This window comes from Felis catus, chromosome C2 (genome assembly GCF_018350175.1).
Source record: "Felis catus isolate Fca126 chromosome C2, F.catus_Fca126_mat1.0, whole genome shotgun sequence".
In the NCBI taxonomy this organism is placed as follows: Eukaryota; Metazoa; Chordata; class Mammalia; order Carnivora; family Felidae; genus Felis; species Felis catus.
Genome location: NC_058376.1, coordinates 108,141,976 through 108,165,684, shown reverse-complemented (window position 1 = coordinate 108,165,684; position 23,709 = coordinate 108,141,976). Strand labels below are relative to the sequence as shown.

Below are 23,709 nucleotides of genomic sequence, written 5' to 3'. Positions count from 1 at the left end.
CATTCAGCACTTTGACTATATCATGCCACTCCTTTCTGGCTTGGAAACTTTCTACTGAAAAATACATTGATAGCCTTACGGTGTTTCCTTTCTTTATAACTGTCTTCTTTTGTTCTGTTGCTTATATTTTTTCCTTTATCACTATATTTTGCCATTTTAATTATAGTATACCTTGGTGTGGATCTGCTTTTGTTGATTTTGTTGGGGGTTCTGTGCCTCTTGGATCTGGTTATCTGTTTCCTTCCCTAGATTAGGGAAACTTTCAACTATTATTTCTTCAAATAAATTCTCTGCCTCCTTTCCTTTCTCTTCTTCTGGGACTCCTAGAATACAAACGTTATTATATTTGACGGAGACACTGACTTCCCTAAGTCTATTATTATTTTACATAATTCTTTTTCTCTCTTTTGTTCAGCTTGATTACTTTCCACTACTGTCTTCTAGGTCATTAATTCATTTCTCTGCTTCTTCCATCCTGCTGTTCATTCCATCAAGCATATTTTTCATTTCACTTCAGTCCTTTATCTCTGCTATGTTATTCCTTATCTCTGTGTTAATTATCTGATGTCTTCCCCTCTTTTCTCGAGTCTAGTGAGTATCTTCATGATCAATGCTTTAACTCTTCAACAGTCATGTTATTTATATTTATTTCACTTAGATCTCCAGCCATGGCCTTGCCCTGTTCTTTCTTATGGGACAAATTCCTCTGTCTTCTCATTTTGTCTAATCCTCTATGCCTGCTTCTCTGTGTTAGGAAAGTCAGCTCTGTCTCCTGTTCTTGAGGGTAATGGCTTTATAAAGATGAGGTCCTTTAGTATCCTACAGTGTAGTATCCCTTGCTCCCCAGGGCCTGGTGCTTCCAAAGTGTCTTCAAAGCATGCCTCATGTGCTCTGCTGTTATGTCTTGGTTGCTTTATCCTTAAGGCTGGTTGTCTGCAGAGGCTCTTTGCCTGTTTGGCAGTGTTTGGTCCCTGGCCTGAATGTGGCATGTTTTAACTACGTGTGCTCTGGTCTGCTTGTGAAATGAGACCTGTTGCCACAGTTACTGGAATTGGAGCCTTCCAAAACTCCTGGTTTGAGAGACATAGTGTTGGCAGGGGTTTGGGATGGTCTTCTGGGGTAGAGTGCCTGTTGGTGGAACTGAGGTAAGAGTGACTTGGAAGGGCATTTCTTCCAGAACACAGGAGTATGGGGCTTGGTATAAGCAAGTTAGATAGTGGGTGTCAGTGCTACGTTGGTTTCTGCAGGTGGCTCTGTGCTTATGCTGAGGGGCAGGGAAGGAAATGGCACCTGCCAGTTCCTTTGTTCCTAGAGAGGTCTCTCCATGAATGCTGCTCTCTAGGACACCCTCCAAGGTGAGCAAATAGCCTTCCCTCTTTGTGCCCCAGTCGCTTTTCAGATCACTGTTTCATGCTATATGTCTTTGGGCTGTTTGCCCTGCCTTTTCTCCAAGAGCAGCCCCAATGTCCTCCACGCTCTCCAAGAGCCAAGCACACTGAGCTTTAAAACTCCAGGCTTCAAGCCCTACTGGTTGCAAGAACTCACAAAATCCGGGCCCTCTCACTCTCCAGCCAATTGCTATAGGGATTCATTTTCTCTGTGCATTCCCATGTGTTAGTCTTTCACCCTTCTCCGTGACCATGGCTCCCTCCTCACCACAGTCTCCACAATCTGTTTCTCTTCTAAGCTGCATCTCCACACTTCCTACTACCTTCTTCAATGTGGCCTCTTCTCTACCTTTAGCTGCGGGATTTGTTCTGCCAGTCTTCAGATAAATTTCTGGGATATTTAGGATGATGTGATAGTTACCTAATTGTATTCCTAGGATGAGGCAAGCCTAGGATTCTCCTCCTCCGCTGCCATCTTCTCTTACTCTAACTGGATCCATGATTTAATTAAGAAGCCCAGCTTGTATTTAGTTTCATGGCTTTTTAATCTCTTTTAGTCTAAAATGGTTCCTCCACCATTTTTTTTCCTCTCTAATGATACTGATGTTAAAAAAAAATTCCAAGTCAATTGTTTTGGAGAATGTCTCTCAGTCTGGATTGTCTGATCATTTTTTCATGATTAGATCAAGAGTAAAAATTTTTGGCAAGAAAACTACACAGATGATGCTAGGTCCTTCTCAGTGTGTCCTTCAGAGAACCCAGGAGTGTCCCTTTGTCCCATTATGGGCCATGGTTAGGTCAATCACTTAGTTGAGATGACATCTGCCAGGTTTTCCCAGCATGATGGTACTTCTTTGTATTGGTAGTTAATAAATAACCTGAGTATGTGATTCTGAGACAACATGAATAGCCTTGTCCTCCACAACCTGGTTTTAGCATCCACTGAAGATTCCTGACCACACCAGTGGTTGGAATAGGGTTGCAACCTTTCTCCATTTATAAGTGGACATTCTTCAGTGAAGATGAGCTTTCCATTCTCCTCCCCAAATCTCAGTGCCATAACTCTGGAGCCCACTCACTTGCTTCAAGAATATAAAGGTTGAGTGAGAGGAGGAGAGAGGATCTCGTGAGAAGGGCATACCTGGAGAAAACTATCCTGTGAGCACCATCCCACCTTAGGAGGAAAGGACTGCCCCTTCACTTCAACCCTGGCTGAGGGTGGAGAATTGCAAGGCTACTCAGATTGTTTAAAATGTGAGCCCCACAGTTAAGGAGTATAGCAGCTTGGGAGCTGACTCATGTCCTGGCAAACCTAGACATGGAAAAGTGGGCTGGTTCTCTCCTTTAGTGGTATGGTAAACGGGTATGCCTCCTCTGGGGGTGACAGAGAGGGCATCTCTGGATGTTTCCTGTGTGGGCTTCTTTGGGGGTCGATCCTCTAGGACAGCCTCCTAGAATCTTAGGGGCTGGAGGTGAACACCCCGATGTGGTAGGAGAAGGGCACAGAGGCGAAGAAGGAAGTAGAGAAATAGAGAGACCAGCCACGTTCCATCTCACTGCCCCTTCCTGTAGCCTGCTCCTCTAAGCAGGTCCCAGCTAGGAAAAGGAAAATTATTTGAGTTTGGACTTTCGATTGAGATCTGTGGAGGCTGTATTTATGATTTTAAATGATATTAGGAATGTCTATTACCCAGGTCTGCAGGCAAGGTCCTGCCTTTCGCCTCCAATGAAGGAAGCAAGGGGGACATAAACTAGAGCAAACAGCTGAGGGGGCTATAGTCTAGCAGATACCAGACGGGAAGTTGGGGCTAGGCTGGGGGAAAAAAAATTAAAAAAAGATTATGAAGTTAGACCTCAGACGTCTCCTCTCACTTACTGCCAGGTCACTCTAGCCAGGTTACACTTGCCCCAGGCAGAAGTTGAGAGAATACTTCTCTAGAGAGTATATATTTTTTTTTTTTTCAAGAAAAAATATCTAACAGATACAGACACCGGTGGGGAAAATAACCCCTGTGGGGAAAAGTGGCAAATCCCCTCACTGTTTTCACAGCGACTTGCACCAGTTGATAAGCGCCAACCAAACACAGTTTTAGCGCTTTACTCGTAAACATGAACAGAAACCCAAGGATTACCCAACATTCAAAGAGAGCCCACAGCATGAATTTTTTTTAAAAAAAAAAAGCCCAAATAGAAGAAAACAGAATAATTAACCAAAAATTCCAAAGAAAATACAGTTAATATGCTTGGTAAGATAAGAAAAGATACTGCATTGACGGAACAAGAACGGAATGAAAGATCAACAAGACAGAATTGGGAAAAATATTTATAGAGATTAGAAAATATAATGGCTCAAAATCTGGAAAATTGTAAAAGTCAATAAACATGTTGGACATTAAAGTTGAGGAAATATTTCAGAATGCGGGGGGAAGGAAAGACATGGACGATAGGAGTGAAAAAATAACAAAATTAAGATTTTTGCCCAGGAAGTCCAACAGCTATTTAACTAAGAGATTTCTAGAGAGAACAGATAAAATGGAGGAGAGGCAGTTATCAATAATAATAATAAATAATAATAATAATAATACCAGAAAATCTCCAGATTTGAAGAGCATTAGTCTCCAGATTGTCAGTGCCTGTCAGGTACCCAGGACAATGAATGAATAAAGATTCACACAAAGGAACATCATAATGAAATGTCACAACTGAAAAGATGAGGGAAAACATCCGAGAATATTCCAGAGACTATGAAGGACTGAGAATAAGGATTGTATAGGGTTCTCGGCAGCACAACTGAGACCCAGAACACCATGCGGCGAGACTTCAAAATCCTAGTCAAAGCGATGGTGGGCAAACCACCAGCCAAGGCTGAGGAAATCATAACGTTTTGACTTTCTCCTCTCCCAAACACCACTCCTCAAAAGCTACTTGGAAACTGTGCTCCACCAAAATGAGAGAATAACACCACAAAGAGGAAGCCATCGGATCCAACTCATTTAAAGGAAGGAGGGAATTTCCAGGGTGACAGGAAGAGAGGTGACAGCACGACAGCTGTGCAGCGGCACGGAGAGCAAGCAGTGTAGGCTGGAGCAGGAGGATGGCAGGCTCTCGGTGGGACGTTGCCAGGAAAAAGAAAAAAGGAACTCAGTTTCTCACAGGCTTGACCATGTGCAAAACTGTATGGAGAGACATTTGCACAAAGCATGGGGAGATTGAGTAAAGCTCCAAATAAAACTGTTAATGAAGAAAATGTCAACTAAAGGCGAAATGAAAAGTTATAGAGGGAAGAAAATATAATCATTGTAAACTACTTTGCTCACTAGTGGATGTTAAGTAGGTAGTCATTAAAAAGAAAACAGAATTGGGGCATCGGGGTGGCTCAGTCGGTTAAGCGTCCAACTCTTGATTTCAGCTCAGGTCATGTGTTGGCTCAGGCTCACGGTTTGTGGGATCAAGTCCCATATCAGGCTGTGTGCTGACAGCATGGAGCCTGCTTGGGATTCTCTCTCTCTCTCTCTCTCTCTCTCTCTCTCTCTCTCTCTCTCTGCCCCTCTCCTGCTTGTGCTCTCTCTCTCTCAAAATAAATAAACATTTAAAAAAATGTCTCTTAAAAAAAATGAAAACATAGAATATGAACTTGACCCTAAACTGAGATGTGAATATATTGAGAAGATAGGATAGAACAGTGTATGAACGGGAGCTAAAACTCTGACCTCCACTAGAGGTCAACTGATAATGTCTAAAAAAGCAGGACCAAGGGAGTAATGCGTAAATATTATTGAGAAATGTAGAGATTAATACTAGAATAAAGAACGTATGTTGTAAGTGGTTACCTCTGGGGTACAAGCAGAGTCAAAGGTCTGCGGCTTTTGGTCACAAGCCTTTTAGCACGGACTCTGTACGTGATGTGCACGTATTACTTTGACACAGCCGAGGAGTCCATCAATAACCACACACGTACACACACAGATGGGATAAAAATGCCAGGGGTATTGAGCTGTCAGTATTAACTATGATCTCTTGGCTGTCAAGGTCCAGGCACAGTCCTTGGGGTTTATAAATACACAATCAAGTTCTCCTACTCCTGATTCCACGATCAGAAGCCAACCCATCTCTCACTGTCTCCCTCCAGAAACATGCCAGCACCAGAGACCTACCCGCCATCTCCCAAACAAGCTGTGCTGAGCCAGACTTCTTTCCTCAGAAACCTCTAAGGCAGGCTGTGCTATATAATCTGTTGCAGGATGAGAAGAACACATAATTTCCATTTATTTTACATCTTACTATTTTTAAAGTTTCTATTTATTGAATATATTTTATTTTGCTATTTTAAACCATCCACTGATAGAATTTCAAACATTAAAAAGCAGTAAAAACGGTACAAAAGATTCCTACGTACCCCTCACCCAGATGCCTTCAAGTGTTAACATCTTACATAACCAGAGTACAATTATTAATATCTAGAAATTAGCACTGACACAATAATAATACATAATCTACAGACCTTATTTGTAGCTCTCTGATTGTCTCACTAATATTCCTTTCTGGTCCATTTCTACTTTAAGATCACACATTGCAGCTCGTCTTCGTGGGTCTTTGGTCTCCTTTAAGCTGGATCCATTCCTTGGTCTCTCTCAATCTTGACAGTTTAGGAAGTATTAGCCAGTTCTTTTGTAGAATGTCCCTCAGTTGACAATTTTCAGATATTTGCTAGTGATGAAAACATTGTGGGCCGGAGTACCACACAAGTGATGTTGTGTCCTTTCTGGTGCTTCATATTGGCGGTAGGGTGCACATAATGTTCATTTTCCCTGTTACTGAGGATGTTAACTTTGATCGTGTGGTTAAGATGATGTCTACCAGATTTCTCCTCTGTAGAGTTACTTTTTTTCCTGTAGTATGTCCTGTATTGCCTAATATAAAGTATGTATATGGTTATATACCTAATGAGTATGTTTGGGGAAAATACTTAGGAACTGTGCAAATATCCTGTTTCTCATCACACTTTTGCCTACTTAATTTTAGCATTCCTCCATGATTCCTGCCTGAAAAAAAGTACTGTGGTGTTTGCCAAATGGTGATTTTCTATTTCTATCATACTTACATTTTTTCGGTTGGCATTCTACTGTAACGAAGTGCTTTTCCTTCTCCCCTTGTATTTATTTATTCAATTATTGAATAGTTATTCAATTTTTTCAATTATTTATATCCATATGAACTCATAGATTCTGATGTTATTCTAGGATTTCGAATTCATTACTATCATTATCTATTTTGTTACTCCAGCTGTCCCCAACATGTACATCCGAAGTATCTTGGCCATGTCTTCCATGATCACCTGACGTGCCTCCATGTTTGTTTTTCGAGGACTTTTGCTTTCCCAGCACAAAATGTTCCAAGCTCACCTGTGCTTTCCCCAGCCCTGTAACCAGCCATTTCTCCAAGGAGCCCTGGCCCTTTTAAGGGAGTATAGTATTTTGCAGCCAGGATCTGAGTTCTATTACATATATTTTTTTTTTTATAACATAACAGCTTTGCAGTACAGGTACTTATTTTACCCGATATACTTTTTTTTTGTTTTTTAAACTTGTTGGAAAGCAAAAACATTTTTGAAATCAAGAAGCACTGTTCATTGTTTCCTTGGCCTGAAATGTCCCCTAGGAAGACATCCTGATCCCCTTAGGTGGAATTAGGCACTCCTCCTTTTTCACGTGTACAGCATGATGCTTCTTCTTCCATTTCGCACTTCCTTTTTGCCGCCTTATGTTGTCGATGGTAGTTCAAGAGAGAAGAACAATCCGGGAACTAATGATCTCCTTCTCCATGGTTCTGTGTATCCTGTCAACTTCCCACATTGAAAGAGGTTCATGTGTAAAAGGCAATGAAGGCCAAGTAGGGAAGAGAAATGGTCCATGTCGCTGTGTCACAGAGAAGCACCATGTGGTTACACATACACACTAGGAAGGCACCCGTATGAAATGAGCGATCTCAGAAAACAAAACGGTTCCTGTCAGCTCACGAAGGAGTTATGTAGTTAGCATTTCATCCCTTTAGTATAACCTGTCATGCTCTATCAGGGCTTCTGGTCTACTCTGCCCATACAAATCTGTCAGTGTCTGAAATTTCTAAAATACTGAAATGTCCTGCTTAAAAGCAGACTAGAGCCAGACTGCTTGCTTCCACCTACTAGTTGAATATCCTTGAGCCATTTATTCACCTTCTTTGTGCCTCAGTTTTCTCATGTGCAAAATAAGAAATAAGAGTAACAATCACAGTCCTTTTTTGTAAGATCTTTGTTGTGATGGTTGCATTAATATATGTAAAGTGTTTTGAAAAAGTCCAGGTGCATTTAAAAAAAAATTTTAATATTTATTTATTTTAGAGAGCGAGAGCGAGAGCGAGAGAGAGAGAGAGAATGAGCAGGGGAGGGGCAGAGAGAGGGAGACAGAGAATCAGAAGCAAGTTCCTCACTGTCAGCACAAAACCTGATGCAGGGCTTGAACTCATGAACCATAAGATAATTATGGTTCATGATAATTACCTGGGCTGAAGTTGGATGCTCAACCGACTGAGCCACCCAGACGTCCCAGTTTAGGTGCATTATAAGTGCTAAATTACTGTTCATCGTTATTCTTAATACTCCAGAAGACAGAAGACCGTTACATTTATGTGAGGGAGCCTCACAAAATGTGGCATGGACATATACAAAAGTTCAGAGCAAAAAGGACTAGGTCAAACTAGGGTTTTGTGTCTAATTAAAGACCAGCCCCCAAGAGGGACAATTCATTATAACTTTTCAGTCACTGACCCCATTCTTGCCGCTCTTTGCCTTACAACTAGGCAAGCCTTTCCCCTGAAGCACAAGGAAGTTGGCTATGTGTGGAAAAGGTGGATATGGGAGGGTGACGGGAGCTGGAAAAGCCACAGACTAAACAGAAGACATTTCCTTCCACGTCAGTTTTACTCAAAGACGTGTAAAGAAAAATATTCTTATTGTTTTAAAGCAAATACTTTATAGCATGGTGTAGAATAGCCATTTGCATAAATTTTTATGGTAAAGCCAAATCTGTCTAATAACATTTGCTGTTGTGGCCACTTTGGTGGCTCATGTGTTAGAAGCGTTTAAGAAGCATTGTCTTACCCTGGAAAAACTTGGTAAATTCTCTCTTAGCAGAAGATTCTAATAAGGAAAGTCAGGGGAAACATCCATCCTTGAGTGGGGAATGGGGAAGAAGGTGAAAAACAGGAAAGACAGCCTGTAAGAAGGAGATTAAGGGCTTCAAATACAGACAGACAACATGTGGAACAGTGAAACAGACACAAGGAAAAGAACATGAGCATCCCAGGGCAGACCCAGGGGGACAGACTAGCCTCTTGCCACATGGCTCTTGCAGTGAAAGTGGCCCAGCCACCACTGAGCCGGCCTTATGTTTTAACACACAGAGCAGCAGGTGCCTCGCTTTAAACATGAACAGAGTGAGTTTTCCCTCTTTACCAGGTAGTTCATGTTGAAGAGCTGAGAAAAATCATCCCACTCCACCGTATCAAGTTTAAAAGTTGCCTTTTAGTTAGTTGTCTTTGGTTAGTTACCAGATACCTGCCAAATATAGATAAGCTCTGCAGAGCCAACAGGGATTTGGGGCTCCAGTAAGTGGCATCTGCCGTTGGAATGGAGGCTTTGGCATCACTGAGATTAAGATAGCATCTTCTCTCAGATGTCTCCCGTGGTGGAACCAGGAAGTAAGGCCAGCTCTACATCTTTAAAGAAGCAGTAAAGATTGCTTCCTGTTACAGCATAAAATGGATTTGCCAGTAGAAAATCTCATTAGGATAAATATTTTTTTTACTCTTATCGATCCTCTGCCAACCTGCTTGCTTTATTCTTACATCGACAAGATAGAATTCCTTTCAGAATAAAGTTGAAAGTGTGTCCCAAGGAGCTGACACTCAGACAGCTGTACACACACAAAGCTCCAGACGGGATAATAGAATAAGCAGTTACAGGTCGGGATTCCACATCTGTGTGGCCAATGACGGTGACATCTCACAACCGAAAAGATCAGAAATTCAAGGCTTGAGTCAGATATCTACAAGGCAATGGCAGAGGCTCCCTGCTATAAAAATATCCCACTAATAATGAATATACAAATATCAGGCACCATGTAGGATGGGTGGGGGTTAAATTTATTTTTTAGTATCTCAATGAACATTTGGAAACTGTTTCTTAGTGAGTTTTTTGATAGTACCTACCTAAAGGCCTATTTAGGCCAGTTATTAACCCTCTATGTGCTTCAAATAGCAAAGCCAAAGGAATGGGCATGAAATATATAAACATGGATGAGGAGAAAGGGAAAGAGAGATTTTGCTTCATTTTGTTTGAGTATGAGGATCAGTGGGTGAGGCTGGCTTTGGCGAAAAAGTGGAAACTTGGTTTCATCAAGTTTTTCATCTTTCTGAGCCTCAATTTCTTTAACTGTGAAATCGAAATGTAGTAATACCACCTCAGAGGGCTGTAGTAGAATTTAGATGCAATAATGTTGATAAACATGTCCAGGATAGAGACCAGCGAACTGTAAGTACTCAATAGAGTTAGCCTTCTTCCTGTCCCTCTGTTTTTGTCATGCCCAACCAGTCCTGATCAGAGCACAGTGGAAATTGTGGGTTGTCTGCTAAGTAATCATCTCTCTTTTCTCAGATACCCAGGTTTTCATGTGGGTGGTGACCCTGCCCCCAAACCACCAAGTGACCCATAGGAAAGCCGCTTCCTCTCCCCTTGCTGGTCCTTGGTTCCGATGTGGGTTCTGGGTTACGGTAAACCAATTAGTCCCTTTTTTACCTTTGGTCAGAGTCAGTGGTTCACGTGCCCAAAACAGACTAATCAGAGTGAATCTCAGGAGTCGGAACACTGAGGCAAGAGGGCCCTGCTAAGTATGGATAGGGAAGCACATGGCCATAGACACCGCTGAGAGCCACATTAATGCTACAGAGGAAACCAGTATGGGGATAGCAGAGTGAGAAAGAAGTTGGTCCTCAGTGATTTGTTGGAACAATCAATCTGAAGCATATATAACCTCTACACTTCCAGAGACAAGAGCTGGTAAATCTTTTACAATTTAAAAGCTTTCCATTGAGCTTTTAATAATTTACTTATATATTAAAAAAAAAAAAAACCCAGAATCTCATACATCAAGAAGCTAGATACATCCTCATTTATCAGTAAGTAAAGCTGCAGATCACGAAATACAAAGATGATCATTCTCAAAGATATCATTTTTAGATCGTTTGTATATTATGGCTAAATGAGGGGGTCTCTATAACATCTATCTTATCTTTCTATGTGTTGCTGATTAGGTTTTATTGCCATATGCCAGAATTATCTTCTACCATAATTATTCCTGATATATAAGAAAGTTTTCACTTAGCTGGTTTTAAATTAGAATAAGTTGGTTCTACCAAATAAATCTACATGGCAGGTTAATTTTTTTTTTTCATTTCTGCATACATTTCATAGATCATTCATTCTGTTACATTGACTGGGGAAAAAAAAAACAGGTTATTTAAAGTCAGGTGTTCACAGGCATGTCACCTATGGCAGTCATGAGCAGCTGGTAACACCTGCTTTAGAATTTTCTAGACCAAAATTATCTTGGCGTTTGCTGTAAACTAAGGTTTGTGTTACCCTAAAATTCATAGGTTGAAACGTAATTCCCAACGTGATGGTAGGACCTTTGGTAGGTAATTGGGTCATGAGGGTAAAGTCCTCACGAATGGGATCAATTCCCTTGTAAATAAGACCCCAGCAATCTCCCTCATGCCTGTGAGGACACGGCAAAAAGATGGCTGTCTATGGACCGGGAAGTGAGATTTCACCAGACACTGAATCTGTCAGAGCCCTGGTACTATATTTCTTAGCCCCAGACTATAAGAAGTGAATGTTGTTTAAGCCACCTGTGGTATTTTTGTTATATGTTTATGGTATTTTTGTTATAACAACCTGAACAGACTAAGACAGCCATGTTCTATGATAAAATCTGTGGGGCTTAATTGGCAAAAGCAAAACTTTAGAAGTTTTGGCAGAAGGAAAGAAAATCTTTTCTCTAATTTTAACGTTTTCATTTGTATCAGAGAGATATCCCACGTCAGAAAAAGACCCATGTTCAAACTATAAAAATTCCTTTTTTAAAGATTGACTAGTAACATTGTCAAAGGGAACTTAGGCTGTAGGCTAGTTTCCTACGATCCACTGATGGTATAACTTTTAGCTTTACAGATGAAGATATAAGTTAGGTATTTGGGAAATTTGCGCAACCCTGGAATTTCAGTTAACTTAAATGTTTAAAAGTCTGTTTATTCGTTGCCTTGCTCCAAACCAAATTTAAGGCAATGGGTTTATTTACTCTCATTTTTAATTTTTTTAAGTGAATTGGAATTCATTCCACTGTTCACAAATCTGTAGAATTTGACATATATAAGCACAGCACTGTACTCATCGTGGAAGCTACCTCCTTTTCATCAGGGCGGAAATCATCTCTTTACTATCATTTACTATTAGCCAAATATAGGTATTCCAAACTGATAGTTTGGAATAACCTCATTTTAGTAGGAAATAGCAGGGCCATATTTAGATTATGTTGAAGGAAGAGGTAGGATTTTATGAACCACATTCTACAGAATTATTTCTTGGAGAGTATCATCAGGCTGTAGTGGTTAGGTGAAAAGCTGGAAAGATTGGAGGTGGCGATAAGAGAATTACAGGGAAATAATGAGGATATAGCAGCACCGAAGGAAAGTTCTGTCATTGCCTTAGGCAAGTCACTTGGCCATATTTATCTAAGTGTAAAATGAACAGTTGCTCTTTTGCTAGGGTTAAAGGGCACATGTCTGGTGGAGGAAGAAATAATATTAAAAGCATACAGCATCGCATAGCTTCCCCACTCTGCAGGGGGAGCTGAAAAGGAATGAGGAGTCCCCAGAACAGCAGTGTCTGTTCTGGAAAAGCCACAGCAATTTCAGGCTCTTGCTTCAGGGAGCTGCTCTTATTTGCAAGTTCTGCAAATGGGAATTTTTGGTTCTGGAGTTTTATTTCGTTTGAGAGGAGGTGAAACGTGGAAGGGGAGAGAGGCATCACAGAAGGAGGTGGGGAGATGCCATGGAACTCAAATCCAACTAAATTATCTCTCAGCCTCCACCCATTTATTCTTTCAAGGTGGATGTTAGGCTAAAGATGGCCAGGCCTTTTTACCAGTCCTACATAGGTGGTCCAGTGACTCACTTTGGAACTTACAGGTACTTACCAACTACTGTTTTTGTTCAGGTCCTTTGGACTTCAGGTCAAAGTGAGACTAAAAGTGTCCCATGTCAGTAACTTATTCCACATTTCAGAATAAGATCCAGAAATCACATCTGGGCAATATCAGAGGCCCAGTTCTAAGTGTCCAGGAAAGACAGTGTTTGGTTGAGGACCATGTTCCCTTTAGGGACAGGGTAGCTACAGGGTAAGGACAATGCATTGTCCTCAGAGAGATATAGCTCCATTCTGGGGTCAGAGTTTTGAACAAGGTTTAATTTGAAAGGCTTTACTGACTTGGCTCAGTCCATGTATCGCTTTCTAGTCTCTTGAATCTTGTCTATTCTGATCATTTTGGCCTATGTCTCGACCCAGAATGCTATTCTTTATAAGCTATCTTGTGAAGACCACTTTTTTTCTGAGTTTCAACAGCTCAGATGCAGACACAATCCCTTTTTTGGCTCTTTTTTCAAAGAGTCCTCAAATTGGAAATCTTTCTTCAAGGAAGCAAAAAGAGCTTACATTTCCCAAGTCATTCATACACATCACGCAAGAATGATAGTCATCATGTACTAAATGCAAAGGGCTGGATATAACCACACACAAGGCATTTCATGTTCACAGATACACAGTGGAATTAAGCAAACACCCTATTATTTTTCGGTCCCCAGCCCACCTTCTCCCACAGTGCACTATACACAAAGCCTTCTAGAACTTCAAAGCTAGAAGTGTCCTCATAGACTCTCTACTAAGAACTTGCCAAGTGACTCTTTCTGAGCCTCAGCTTCTTCACCAGTGAAATGGAAGTTAACATATTATCCACCAAAACAGGTTTAAGAAACATTACCTGTGTGCTCAGTTAATATCAGTCTGCTCACCTGTGTTGAAGAAACTGAGATCCAGCAAGGTCAAGGGATATTCCCAAGGTAGTGACAGTGATGGGACAAAACCATGTCTCCTGAATCCTGGTGTGTGCTCTGTGAGGCAAAAAAAAAAGTGAGGCTTTCCTCAGTCAGCAAAGCTTCAAGGCTGAACGTGATGTACTCCATTGTTTCCATTCCTATAAGAAAGGATAGTTCTCTGTCTCCAGACACTCAGTTGGGCCCTAAGGGAGGATTCTCCACAGCCAGGAAGATAATAGATTGATAAAGCAAGGAGAAACCTCTAAGCCACAAAGAGGCGCCATTATAAACCCTCCACCGGAAGTTTCTGAAATTAAATAGACAATAAACAGCGGTAGTTAAATAAACAAACAGCTGGTTTGGAGTAAAAAGTGTGCCCAAGTTTAGACTTATTTTTTTTATTAGTGTCTGTAACTCCTTGGATGAAACCAAGCCTCCACCATGGTCCTCTCCTCTGAAAAAAGACAGGATCAGGTTGAACCATATGAATGAGACTATCAATAGTGAACCATTTCCGAATTCTAACAATGGCAGTTTCATTCGGTTGAAAATATTTGTGAATTAATCTACAACATTGGTGTTTTAAAGCGGTACCTTTGTTTGCTAGGGAATATCCTTTTTGTCTTTTTTATATTCAAAAAGTATGACAACACGTTTCCAGAAATGTCCAGGAATCTTGGAAAATGGAGAACAAAATTACGTAGAGTTCCACCATATAGTACAATTATTATTTTGTGTATTTCACTGTTAACATTTTTGTAAGCATTTTTGAAATATTTTAAATATACCTTAATACAGTGAGCTTCTAGCCTGTTTCCTCATCTAGGGTAAGAGGAAACTGCACTGGATTATCTCTGAGGTTTCTTTTGTTTTTATTATTCTGTGTCACTGTGGCCAGATTAACTTGAGTCCATTTTATTTGATCAAAACACTAATTTCTGCATATTTTTATCTGTGGTTCTTATGGTTTATTGTTCATGCAGTATAACTATTTGCTTACAACTTTCAAAGCTATTGGGTACATTTCCCATGAAAATCAGTTTAACGTAAGCAACGATTTTGTTGTATAAGGACCAGTTAAAAAACATGTTTATCAACACATTTTTTGCACTCAAAATAAACAATTTTATGAAGTCCTTTACCATAAAATACATATTTTAAAATACAGATGACCTACATTACTGCAAGAAGAATGTCAACATTTTAATTTTTTTGTAACTAAAATTTTGTAACTAAAATCTGAGCCTATTTGAGAAGAAACAACCGGGGCCACATCCTGCTTGCTTGTTTCTCATTTGTGTTACAATTTTAGATTTCACAAATTGATCTACACACGTTATCTCAGGTCAAGCTTTGAAGAATGCCCCGGGATCAATGTCGGCCTCACTTTACAAATGATGAAATGGAATACCCCCAGGAACCAAACTGACTTGCCCCATTTATAGAGGGCCAGCTGCGTGCTAAGGATACAGAGAGTAAGAGAGAGCTGTCTGTGGCCCTTGGGTCAAAGAATAATGAATGTTTCAACCTGGAAAGGAGTACACGGGGAACATTTAACAACGTTTTTCAATAGCTTAGAGAGAGTTTTTTCAATAAGCTTAGAGTTTCTCAAACTTTGAGGTTTGAGAGCCAATGAAAATAACACAAAGGCCTAGGCACACGGAAGTAGGCTAGGATCTGGACCTCTGCCTTTTCATCAAATTCCTTGGGTGACTTCAATGTATACCAAAGTGTGTGTGTGTGTGTGTGCGCGCGCGCGCACATGTGCGCACGGATGTCATAGTGACTGTTTGCATGTGTACTACAGCAAATAATTAAAGGTTAAATTACAGTATGAAGCATTTAGATGAAAGAGCAGAAGAGGAAATGTGGGAGGAAGTTTATACACCCTGTAATGGCTTACTTAGGAATGGGATGAAGCAGTGATTCTCAAAACACACCAGAATTGCTTGCAGGGCTGCTTAAAACACAGACTGCTGCCCCCCCCCCCCCAAGTTTGTAATTCAGTAGGTCTAGAGTAAGACCCTGGAATTTGCATTTCTAACAAGTTTCCAGATGCTGTTGATGCTGCTGGGGGGCGGGGCGGGGGGGGAGGGGTGCTGCGGGGCAGGAAGTACACTTAGCTAAGATTGGTATAGACAAGCACAGTGGTTCTAAACCCTGGCTGCACTCTAGAATCACCTGGGATGAGCTTTTAAACTGCTGATGCTGGGGCCTCACATCTAAAGATTCTGATATAAAAGAACTTCAGTGGAGGTCCGATAGTATAGTTTTCATGTTGTAGTGTGTTTTAGTGTGCAGTCCCTGATGAAAACTACCGCTTCCTGGAAAAGCAGAGGGAGTTGCATTCTGGCCTAGGTTGCCAGATTTAATCATGTTTGTCTGCATATCCTTTCCCAGAGGCAGGTGCATTACAATGCACATAAAAACCTTCCTAACATCCTTTTCCCACCTGGAATGCATGCTGTGACAGGGGTGCTTTTAAACCGCATCTCCAGGAGACAGGAGTAAAACCACCTAGACTCAGTTGATTTTTTTCTTTCAACAATGCTGCCCTCTTGTGTCCTTAAACAGTAGAATTGTGTAAAAGCCCCCTTTAGCCATATTAGTATGGCAAGTTCTTGCTACATGGCTAAACAACTTGGGGGATTTTTCTCTGATGTTAGGAAGGAAGGAAGGAAGGAAGGAAGGAAGGAAGGAAGGAAGGAAGGAAGGAAGGAAGGAAGGAAGACAAATTTAACATTCGTTAAGTTTAATTTTTAATCTGTGGCAACATGAATCTCCAACTGCGGCCCCTCACTTCTCCCGCCATTTTTGCCTGCATTCAGTGCTGCAGCCTCCTGCAAGGATCAGAACTACCAAGAGTTCCTCATTCTGCCAAAGTCAGAAGCCCAACAAATCCGGGAGGAGCAAGAAATTACCAGCAACTAAAAGATTTGGGGCATTAGAAAGTCTTGCATCGGCTTGTCCATACTCTGAACCACTCATGCTTACCTTGTCCTGACACCCACCTCTTTCTCACTTGAGTGATAGCTTATTGGGAATAGAATTCGTCGGGAGCTCCCATGTCTTCCCCCAGTGAGTTTGACAAACTTGTTGGGGTTCCACCATCTGGAAGAAGTGTCCTCTGCACCTCACGGGTACTTTGCCCGTCCTCTATCTCACTGTAACAAGTCTTTCTCTCCCTTCTGGCCCAGCCCCCAGGAGGGATCATCAACAATCCCTCCCCACTCCCCCCCCGCCCTTTTACATCACTCCAATGGGACACAGGCTTACTTTTCACATCTCCCATCTTCACAATAAATCTCTCCTTTGACTCTCAGTACCCCTTCAGCCATTGAGCCGTTTCTGTGTTTCATTCACTTCCAAACTTGAAAGAGTCCACTCAGGTTATGCCGAAAGCCTGTCTTCCCCACACCCTTTTCTTCCATCTGCTCCAGCCTGGCTGTGGTCCCATCGCACAACTGACACTGAAACAGTTCTTCTCATAACCTACAAGGACCTCCCTACTGTTTGGCCAAACCCAGCAGGCACTGTTTTAGTGACCTCTGATCTGAACGCTCACAGTGTTCCACTCTGTGGGCACAGGTCCTTCTCAGAGCACTGTCTGCTCTTGACTCTGAAACATCCCATACCCTGGCTTCCTTCCCACTCCTCTGGCAGCTGATAAACTGGAACCCTGCAGTGTCCCCTTTGACTCCTGGGCTGGCTTGTAGAACCTTTTCTGTTTTCTTGACAGACTCCCCGTATGTAGGCTCATCCACTTCTGTGAATTTAAATACAACTAACAGACTGATCACTGATAAACATATCTTCTCCTGCTCAGGTTGCTGACCATGTCGTTTGTCCGCTGATTTCTACCTGATATTTTCCCCTTTAGGATCTCACAGGCATTTCCATATGTTGCACGTCCAAAGAGGAACTCTTGGGGTGCCTGGTTGGCTCGGTCAGTTGAGCGTCTGACTCTTGATTTCGGCTCAGGTCATGATCCCAGGGTCGTGGGATTGAGTCCCGTGTCAGGCTCAGCACTCAGCATGGAGCCTGCTTGGGATTCCCTCTCTCTCTTTGCCCCTCTCCCCCACTCACTCTCTCTCTCTCTCTTAAAAAAAAAAAAAAAGAAGAACGCTTAATTTTTCTCTCTAAACCTGTTGCCCCTCAGTCTTCCTCATCCCTGTAAACGGCCAGATATCTGGGAGATCACCTTGATTCCTTCCTTTCCCTCATTTGCTATATTCAGTCCATCCTTAAGTCTGGTGGATTCTACCTCCAAAATATATTTTGAATCCATCCATGTTTTGCTGCCTTTACTACCACCACCCTCATCTCCTGCCTGGAACACTGCATTCCTTCCTGAAGGTCTTCCTGCAATCCCTCCCCCTCACAACAGATTCCCTATAGCAGAGGCAGAAATAGTGTTCAAAAATGTAAACTCCTTCCTCTCATTTCCTTACCTAGAGAATGCTAACTTCCCGTTAAACTTTGAATAACATACAAACAACATGGCTTGCCCTCTGCCCACTGTATCTTCTACCCCGTCCTCCTTCCTTCCTAAGTAAGCTCCTGCCACAATGGCTAGATTACTTTTTTGCTAGAACTCCCTAAGCTCTGTCCTGTGCATGCTGTTCCATCTGCCTAGAATGTTCTTTCCTTGCGCTTCACATGGCTGGCTCCTTTTTTATTCTTGATGCCTACACCTTCCTCCTTGGGGAGACCCTCCTTGACCTCATTCCTTATCTCAGCCCCCTGTTTGTTTTCTTCATAACACTTCACATTTTTGTAATTACTTACTTGTGTATGTCCCCATTCTTCCTCCTCTCAACTCTAAACTCCCTGAGTCCAGGAGCTCTGTATGTGTTTTGCTCACAGATGAACCCAGCAGCTGGCCCGGTCCCTGGCAAATAATTAGGTTTTCAATACGTGTATGGTGAATAAGTGAGTGAAGGTACAGGAAGTCACAACCGCCACTTGACTTTAGCTGCTCTTGTCAAAGCCTCAGTGACAACGATGTGGCCAAGCCATTAAACTGTCCTATGCTCATTTTACTGATTATAGAATAGAGATAGGGGAGTGTCTTGGGTTCAATTTATTCCCTGTTAACCTCATCCGTGTTTACCAACATGATTGATTCACCACAATATCCCCAACACCCGGCACTACAGACACTTAATGAATACTGCTGATGGAATGAACTCCTGAGCTCTGAATGAAACAGGATGTGAAAGGAAGGGGGCCGGTGCCACCGTGGAAGTGTCTGAGCAGAGTGAAACTTCTGGGGAGAGATTTAAAGGATGGCTTTCTACTTCTAGAAATGTTCATCACAAGCGCTCATTTCTATTTGTATAGTAAGAGGAAAATGTTTCAAGTGGCTTTTTTTTTGTATCTCATTTGCTTTATAAGGGGGAAGGAACTTAGAGTTTTAGTTGCTGGGTGATTACTGAGTTATTACCTGATACGTAGGAGTCTCTCTCCAAGAAAGAAAAATATTTTTCTTATCAGCCAAATTCCACCTCTGTTGAGAAGACGATGGCGAGTAAAAGCATTCCCATCGTCCAAACAAATAAACCAAGGGCAATTTAAAAGCCAAACAAGCAAGAAAGCCAAGTCTCTAACCCTGGCTGTTTCACTCCATATCCTGTCCCCTACCCATTTAGATACCAATTTGCTTGTGACAAATAAAATAAGAATATATCCACTTCAACTCAACTCTGAGACAAGGATTTGCTTTTTCTGAAAGACACGTACCCTGTGGGTATTAGTAGGACACAGAGAAGTATGAGGCCTGCAACCCCTTGAAAATTGTCAAATAACCTGGCATGCTAGGTGTTTTGACCCGCTTTGTAAAAGAAATCCAGCCACGTCTTTGACTTTTTCCACGCCATCGAGCGTGAGGTTCTCCATGGTCTCTGGTTTTGTATCACATCTGGCTGGTGCCAGGAGAATTAGCTCAACTCGAGCTCTCTGGGGAAAGGATTCATTCTCCCGTTTAGGAAATGTGATGTCAAGCTGAAAGAAGCTGATGAGCAAACTCAGTGGGGCCACAAACAGGCCCTGGTGAAACGCATCCCATGGATGTCTTAGAATAAAGTTTAGTTCAAAGTGGTCAAGGACAGGGTGTGCCATTGTGGGCTGGGAGCCACTGTGGCTCAGCTGTTTGTTCAGCATTTAACATGTTTATCTTTCTGCTAAACACATTGTTGTTGAGTCATCTCTATTAAACAGACACCCCCGTGTGAGGCCCAGCTCTGCAAATCCAACACACGAAGACAGGCCTTCTATCCTCAGTGACCTTACATTCTACACAGTCAAGATAAATGTTTCCTCCTCTTATTTTGGTGAACAAGGTACCCAGGTTTTGAGAAAGGTTTAATCATATGTCCTTTAATCAGGCCAGCAACCATGAAGTAATAAAAGTAAAGGAAGAACTTAAAGTGGTCATTATGTTTTTAATATCATTTAGTGGTATTGCTGCAAACCGAAAATGGAAAGTCGAATTATCCAAAAGTACCAGCAGCCTCCACACCGTCGATATTTCATGTTAGACTATTATGTTGTCACCGGTGTCAAAGTAATTCTATTAATAAAACAAATAATTGCATTAAGCTTCTAACATTTGGGCAGGCGGAAAAAAAAAAAAAAGATCACATAACTCTGAGAATTAGAGAAACTAATGAAATGCTGTTTGGGCTTCTACAGAAATTGTTCGAGCCATGACACATGTGATAAACCAAGGAATGGCAATGTACTGGGGGACCTCCCGGTGGAGTGCTATGGAGATCATGGTAATTTCATTTCTGTTTTTAAACGGCCATTAAATACCTTATTATTATTTTTCAGATACAATGTGTAAATTGCAAGGCCTTTCGCAAACGTTCTTAACAATCACCCTGGCACTAGAATGCTATGATCAATTCTGTCGTTACAGAGATGGATATGGGGCCGGATCTCATCAGGTCAGAATACAACAGTGAAGGTGCAGGTCTCTAACAAGAATCATATTCTGTCATGTTCTTCAGTGGCAAGAGGATACAATGGATTCCCCAGCTAGTGACATACATGAACAAAATAGTCTGGCTTCCTTTTTAAAAACTATGCTAAATGACTATACTGTTTATAACATGCTAATCTTTATATGTTAGTGTGAGTTATTTCTTTAGGAACTTAAATTATGGGTTTTATCATGGACTATGACGATTCACACTTTGACTTATTTGCCCTGGACTTTACTCGGTCCAGACCCTCCCAAAGAATAAGGATTTCTTGCATTTGATACTGCTCTTAGCGAGATTGATGGCCATAACATCGCTTATTATTTGGCATCCTACATGTTTCTTGGTTTCTACTGATTTCACTAAAACGAAGTTTGCTCATGCATACAAATCACAGGGCAGCCTTATTTCTCATCAGTATCAATTCAGCTGCAATCTTATTTCTCCCCAGGAAGCCTATTCTGTAGCAAGGCAGTTCAATATGATCCCACCGGTCTGTGAACAAGCTGAGTACCATCTTTTTCAGAGAGAGAAAGTGGAGGTTCAGCTACCCGAGCTCTACCATAAAATAGGTAATCTTCACAATCAAATTTACTGATTATTTTTAACAATAGAAGTATCAGTGATCTGGAAAAAAAGTATTACTGAAATGCTTTCCTTAATGTTCCTAATTAACATAGAGATTGTAAGAACTCTCCATTTCAGAGACTGTAAAGACATCGGAAGTCCCTAAAGGGTAGTCTATAGGGTATCACTGATGAAATCCAATCAGTTGTAAATTGTGACTGGCGTATAAGCTGTACTCTGTAGGTGTTCCAAAAACTGCGTATAGAAAGAAGGGCAGAAACAAGGAATGAACTCATTTTTTCGTAGGGTGCTTCTCTAGTCAAGGCAGGCATCTTTGAGTAGATTATCACTGCCTTTCTAAAAAAAAAAAAAAAAAATTATGGATATATACATCTAAATCTTCAACTCCGTGCCTGTTAGAAGTTAGACACGGGGAGTTCTAGAGTACCTGACAAGCCTAGCACTGCGTATCTATGAAGGTAGATGTCATAATTTCAAAGAAAGAAAGATATATGCAACATATACATAAGAATTTTGGATTATCAGAAAAATATGAATAAGCCGTGTCCAGACTTATTTAGGAAAACACCGTTCAGAGATAACTTTCTTCCTAAAAAATAGAGGTTCCTAAACTATAGAGCAGGAAAAGTACTGGCGGAGGGGAAGAAAAAGAATAAAACATTCAACAGCAATAACAGTTACAATTGCTGGCACTTGCTGTGTGTCCAACATGCAGCAGGCACGGGGCTTCTAAGTACCAGGCACTATTCGGGCAGAGTGGACCAGAGAAGCACTGAAGCATCCTCCTGTGCAAGTCATAGTGCTTGTCTCTGAGTATAAAAAGAGACGTCAATTTTGGACATCAGGAAGTTATGAATGAGCCACAGTTTCAGGCTTGTTTGGCCTGAAGACAAGGCCTGCTCCCTACAACTGACAGGACGTGTTCCACTGGTTTATAAAAATGAAGCACGACGGGGGCGCCTGGGTGGCCCAGTCAGTTAAGCGTCCCACTTCGGCTCAGGCCATGATCTCATGGTGCATGGGTTTGAGCCCCGCATTGGACTCTGTACTGAGAGCTCAGAGCCCGGAGCCTGGTTCAGATTGTGTCTCCCTCACTCTCTCCCCGTCCCCTGCTCAGGCCCTGTTCCTCTCTCTCTCCCTCTCAAAAATAAATAAACATTAAAAGAAATTTTAAAATGAAGCACAACTTGTAAATAACTAAAATGTAATGGAAAGAAGTATACTGACTTATCTGACTAGCTGTTTTCCTGTAACTACCCAAGTCCTGTTTAAGTACTCCCACACTTTTGCTCTCAGTTTGCACAAGCACCGTATTCAGTTTCCTTCTTCTGCAGGAGTTGGAGCAATGACGTGGTCTCCACTTGCCTGTGGAATCATCTCAGGAAAATACGGAAATGGAGTGCCTGAAAGTTCTAGGGCTTCGCTGAAGGTACTTTCCTCCACTTCTAGAAAGAGAGTCTGGGGATGGGAGAGAGGGAAGAAGACTGAACACAGCAGCTCGCAGCAGCCTGTGGCTTCCTGGCTCAGGCACAGCGCGGCCTCGGCCGGCCGGGCCACTGTCTTTAGGCAGGCTCTCCTGAGCCCCGGGGAGGCCTCTGCTCCTGGCTGGGCGTCAGTCAGGCGTTCAGAATCTGTCAGCACAGAAAATTCCCTGGGGACGAGGAAGAAATGCCCAATGACCTGGTTGCACTTACGGGGGATCAAATCCCTAGCTGTTATTCTTAGGTTAAAGAAGGCATTTCATTCCTGCTTTGAAACTGATGAAATGTAAAATCCCTTTTCTTTATAAGAGGATCTATTTTTACTTTATTTGACCAAACAGTTGGGGCTGACCAATTGTAGCTGAGTATGGCCTGAGGTTGGTTGATGTTGTTTACTGTGTGGGGTGGGGGGTGGGGGGGGGGCAGGTTAAGGAGGGAGGCTTTGGGAAGCCAATGCATAGCCAAGCAAGGATCTGACACTCAGGCTCAAGGCTGGTATTTTCACAGGGTCAACTGGCTGCTGAGTCTTACAGTTTAAATTCTTCTCTGAAGCATAAAGGTATTCAACATCAGTGACATAAAATTACCTCCATTCAGAATATCTGGATGATTAATTCATTGTAGAGTACTCCATACATCCCTCATTATTATTATTATCATTAACATGTCTGTTTTTAAAAACTTGAGACAATGTATAATAACATTAGAATCACAAATGGTAATGTCAATGGAGAGAGAATAAAGACATTTTTAAAACTGACACACCAAAGGCCCCTAAGAGAAAGCAGAAGTCTGACACTGCCTCTTGCCTCCAAAGTTAGCAGGGGAACAGCTCAAGTCAGGCTGAAACCACCAAGCCTGTAATCAATTGTCTGGGACCACTATGTGCTTCGCTAATCAGAACAGTCTCAAGGTTCTGCATCTCCCGCTCTCCTTTCTGCTTGTTACAGTTGACCTATTAGCTAGTTTGTTCTCTAAAATAATACACTATAAATATCTCCTAAAGCAGGGTGACAGGGCTGTTCCTAGCTTAGCATTGTCACAAGATGTAATTATCCTAGAATATTAATTGTGGTCTTG

The 23,709-nt window shown here is 41.7% G+C and overlaps 1 protein-coding gene across 7 annotated transcripts in view; it reads left to right on the top strand.

Annotated features, from left to right (window-relative positions):
• KCNAB1 (potassium voltage-gated channel subfamily A regulatory beta subunit 1) overlaps positions 1 to 23,709 on the top strand; it is a 419,709-nt gene that overhangs the window by 377,450 nt on the left and 18,550 nt on the right. For all 7 annotated transcript variants that reach the window (XM_019810530.3, XM_019810528.3, XM_011286073.4 and 4 more), the window contains 3 exons: positions 20,268 to 20,353; positions 21,012 to 21,132; positions 22,483 to 22,577. In XM_019810530.3, the coding sequence (XP_019666089.1) occupies positions 20,268 to 20,353; positions 21,012 to 21,132; positions 22,483 to 22,577 (302 nt within the window). The remainder of the gene's footprint in view (positions 1 to 20,267; positions 20,354 to 21,011; positions 21,133 to 22,482; positions 22,578 to 23,709) is intronic.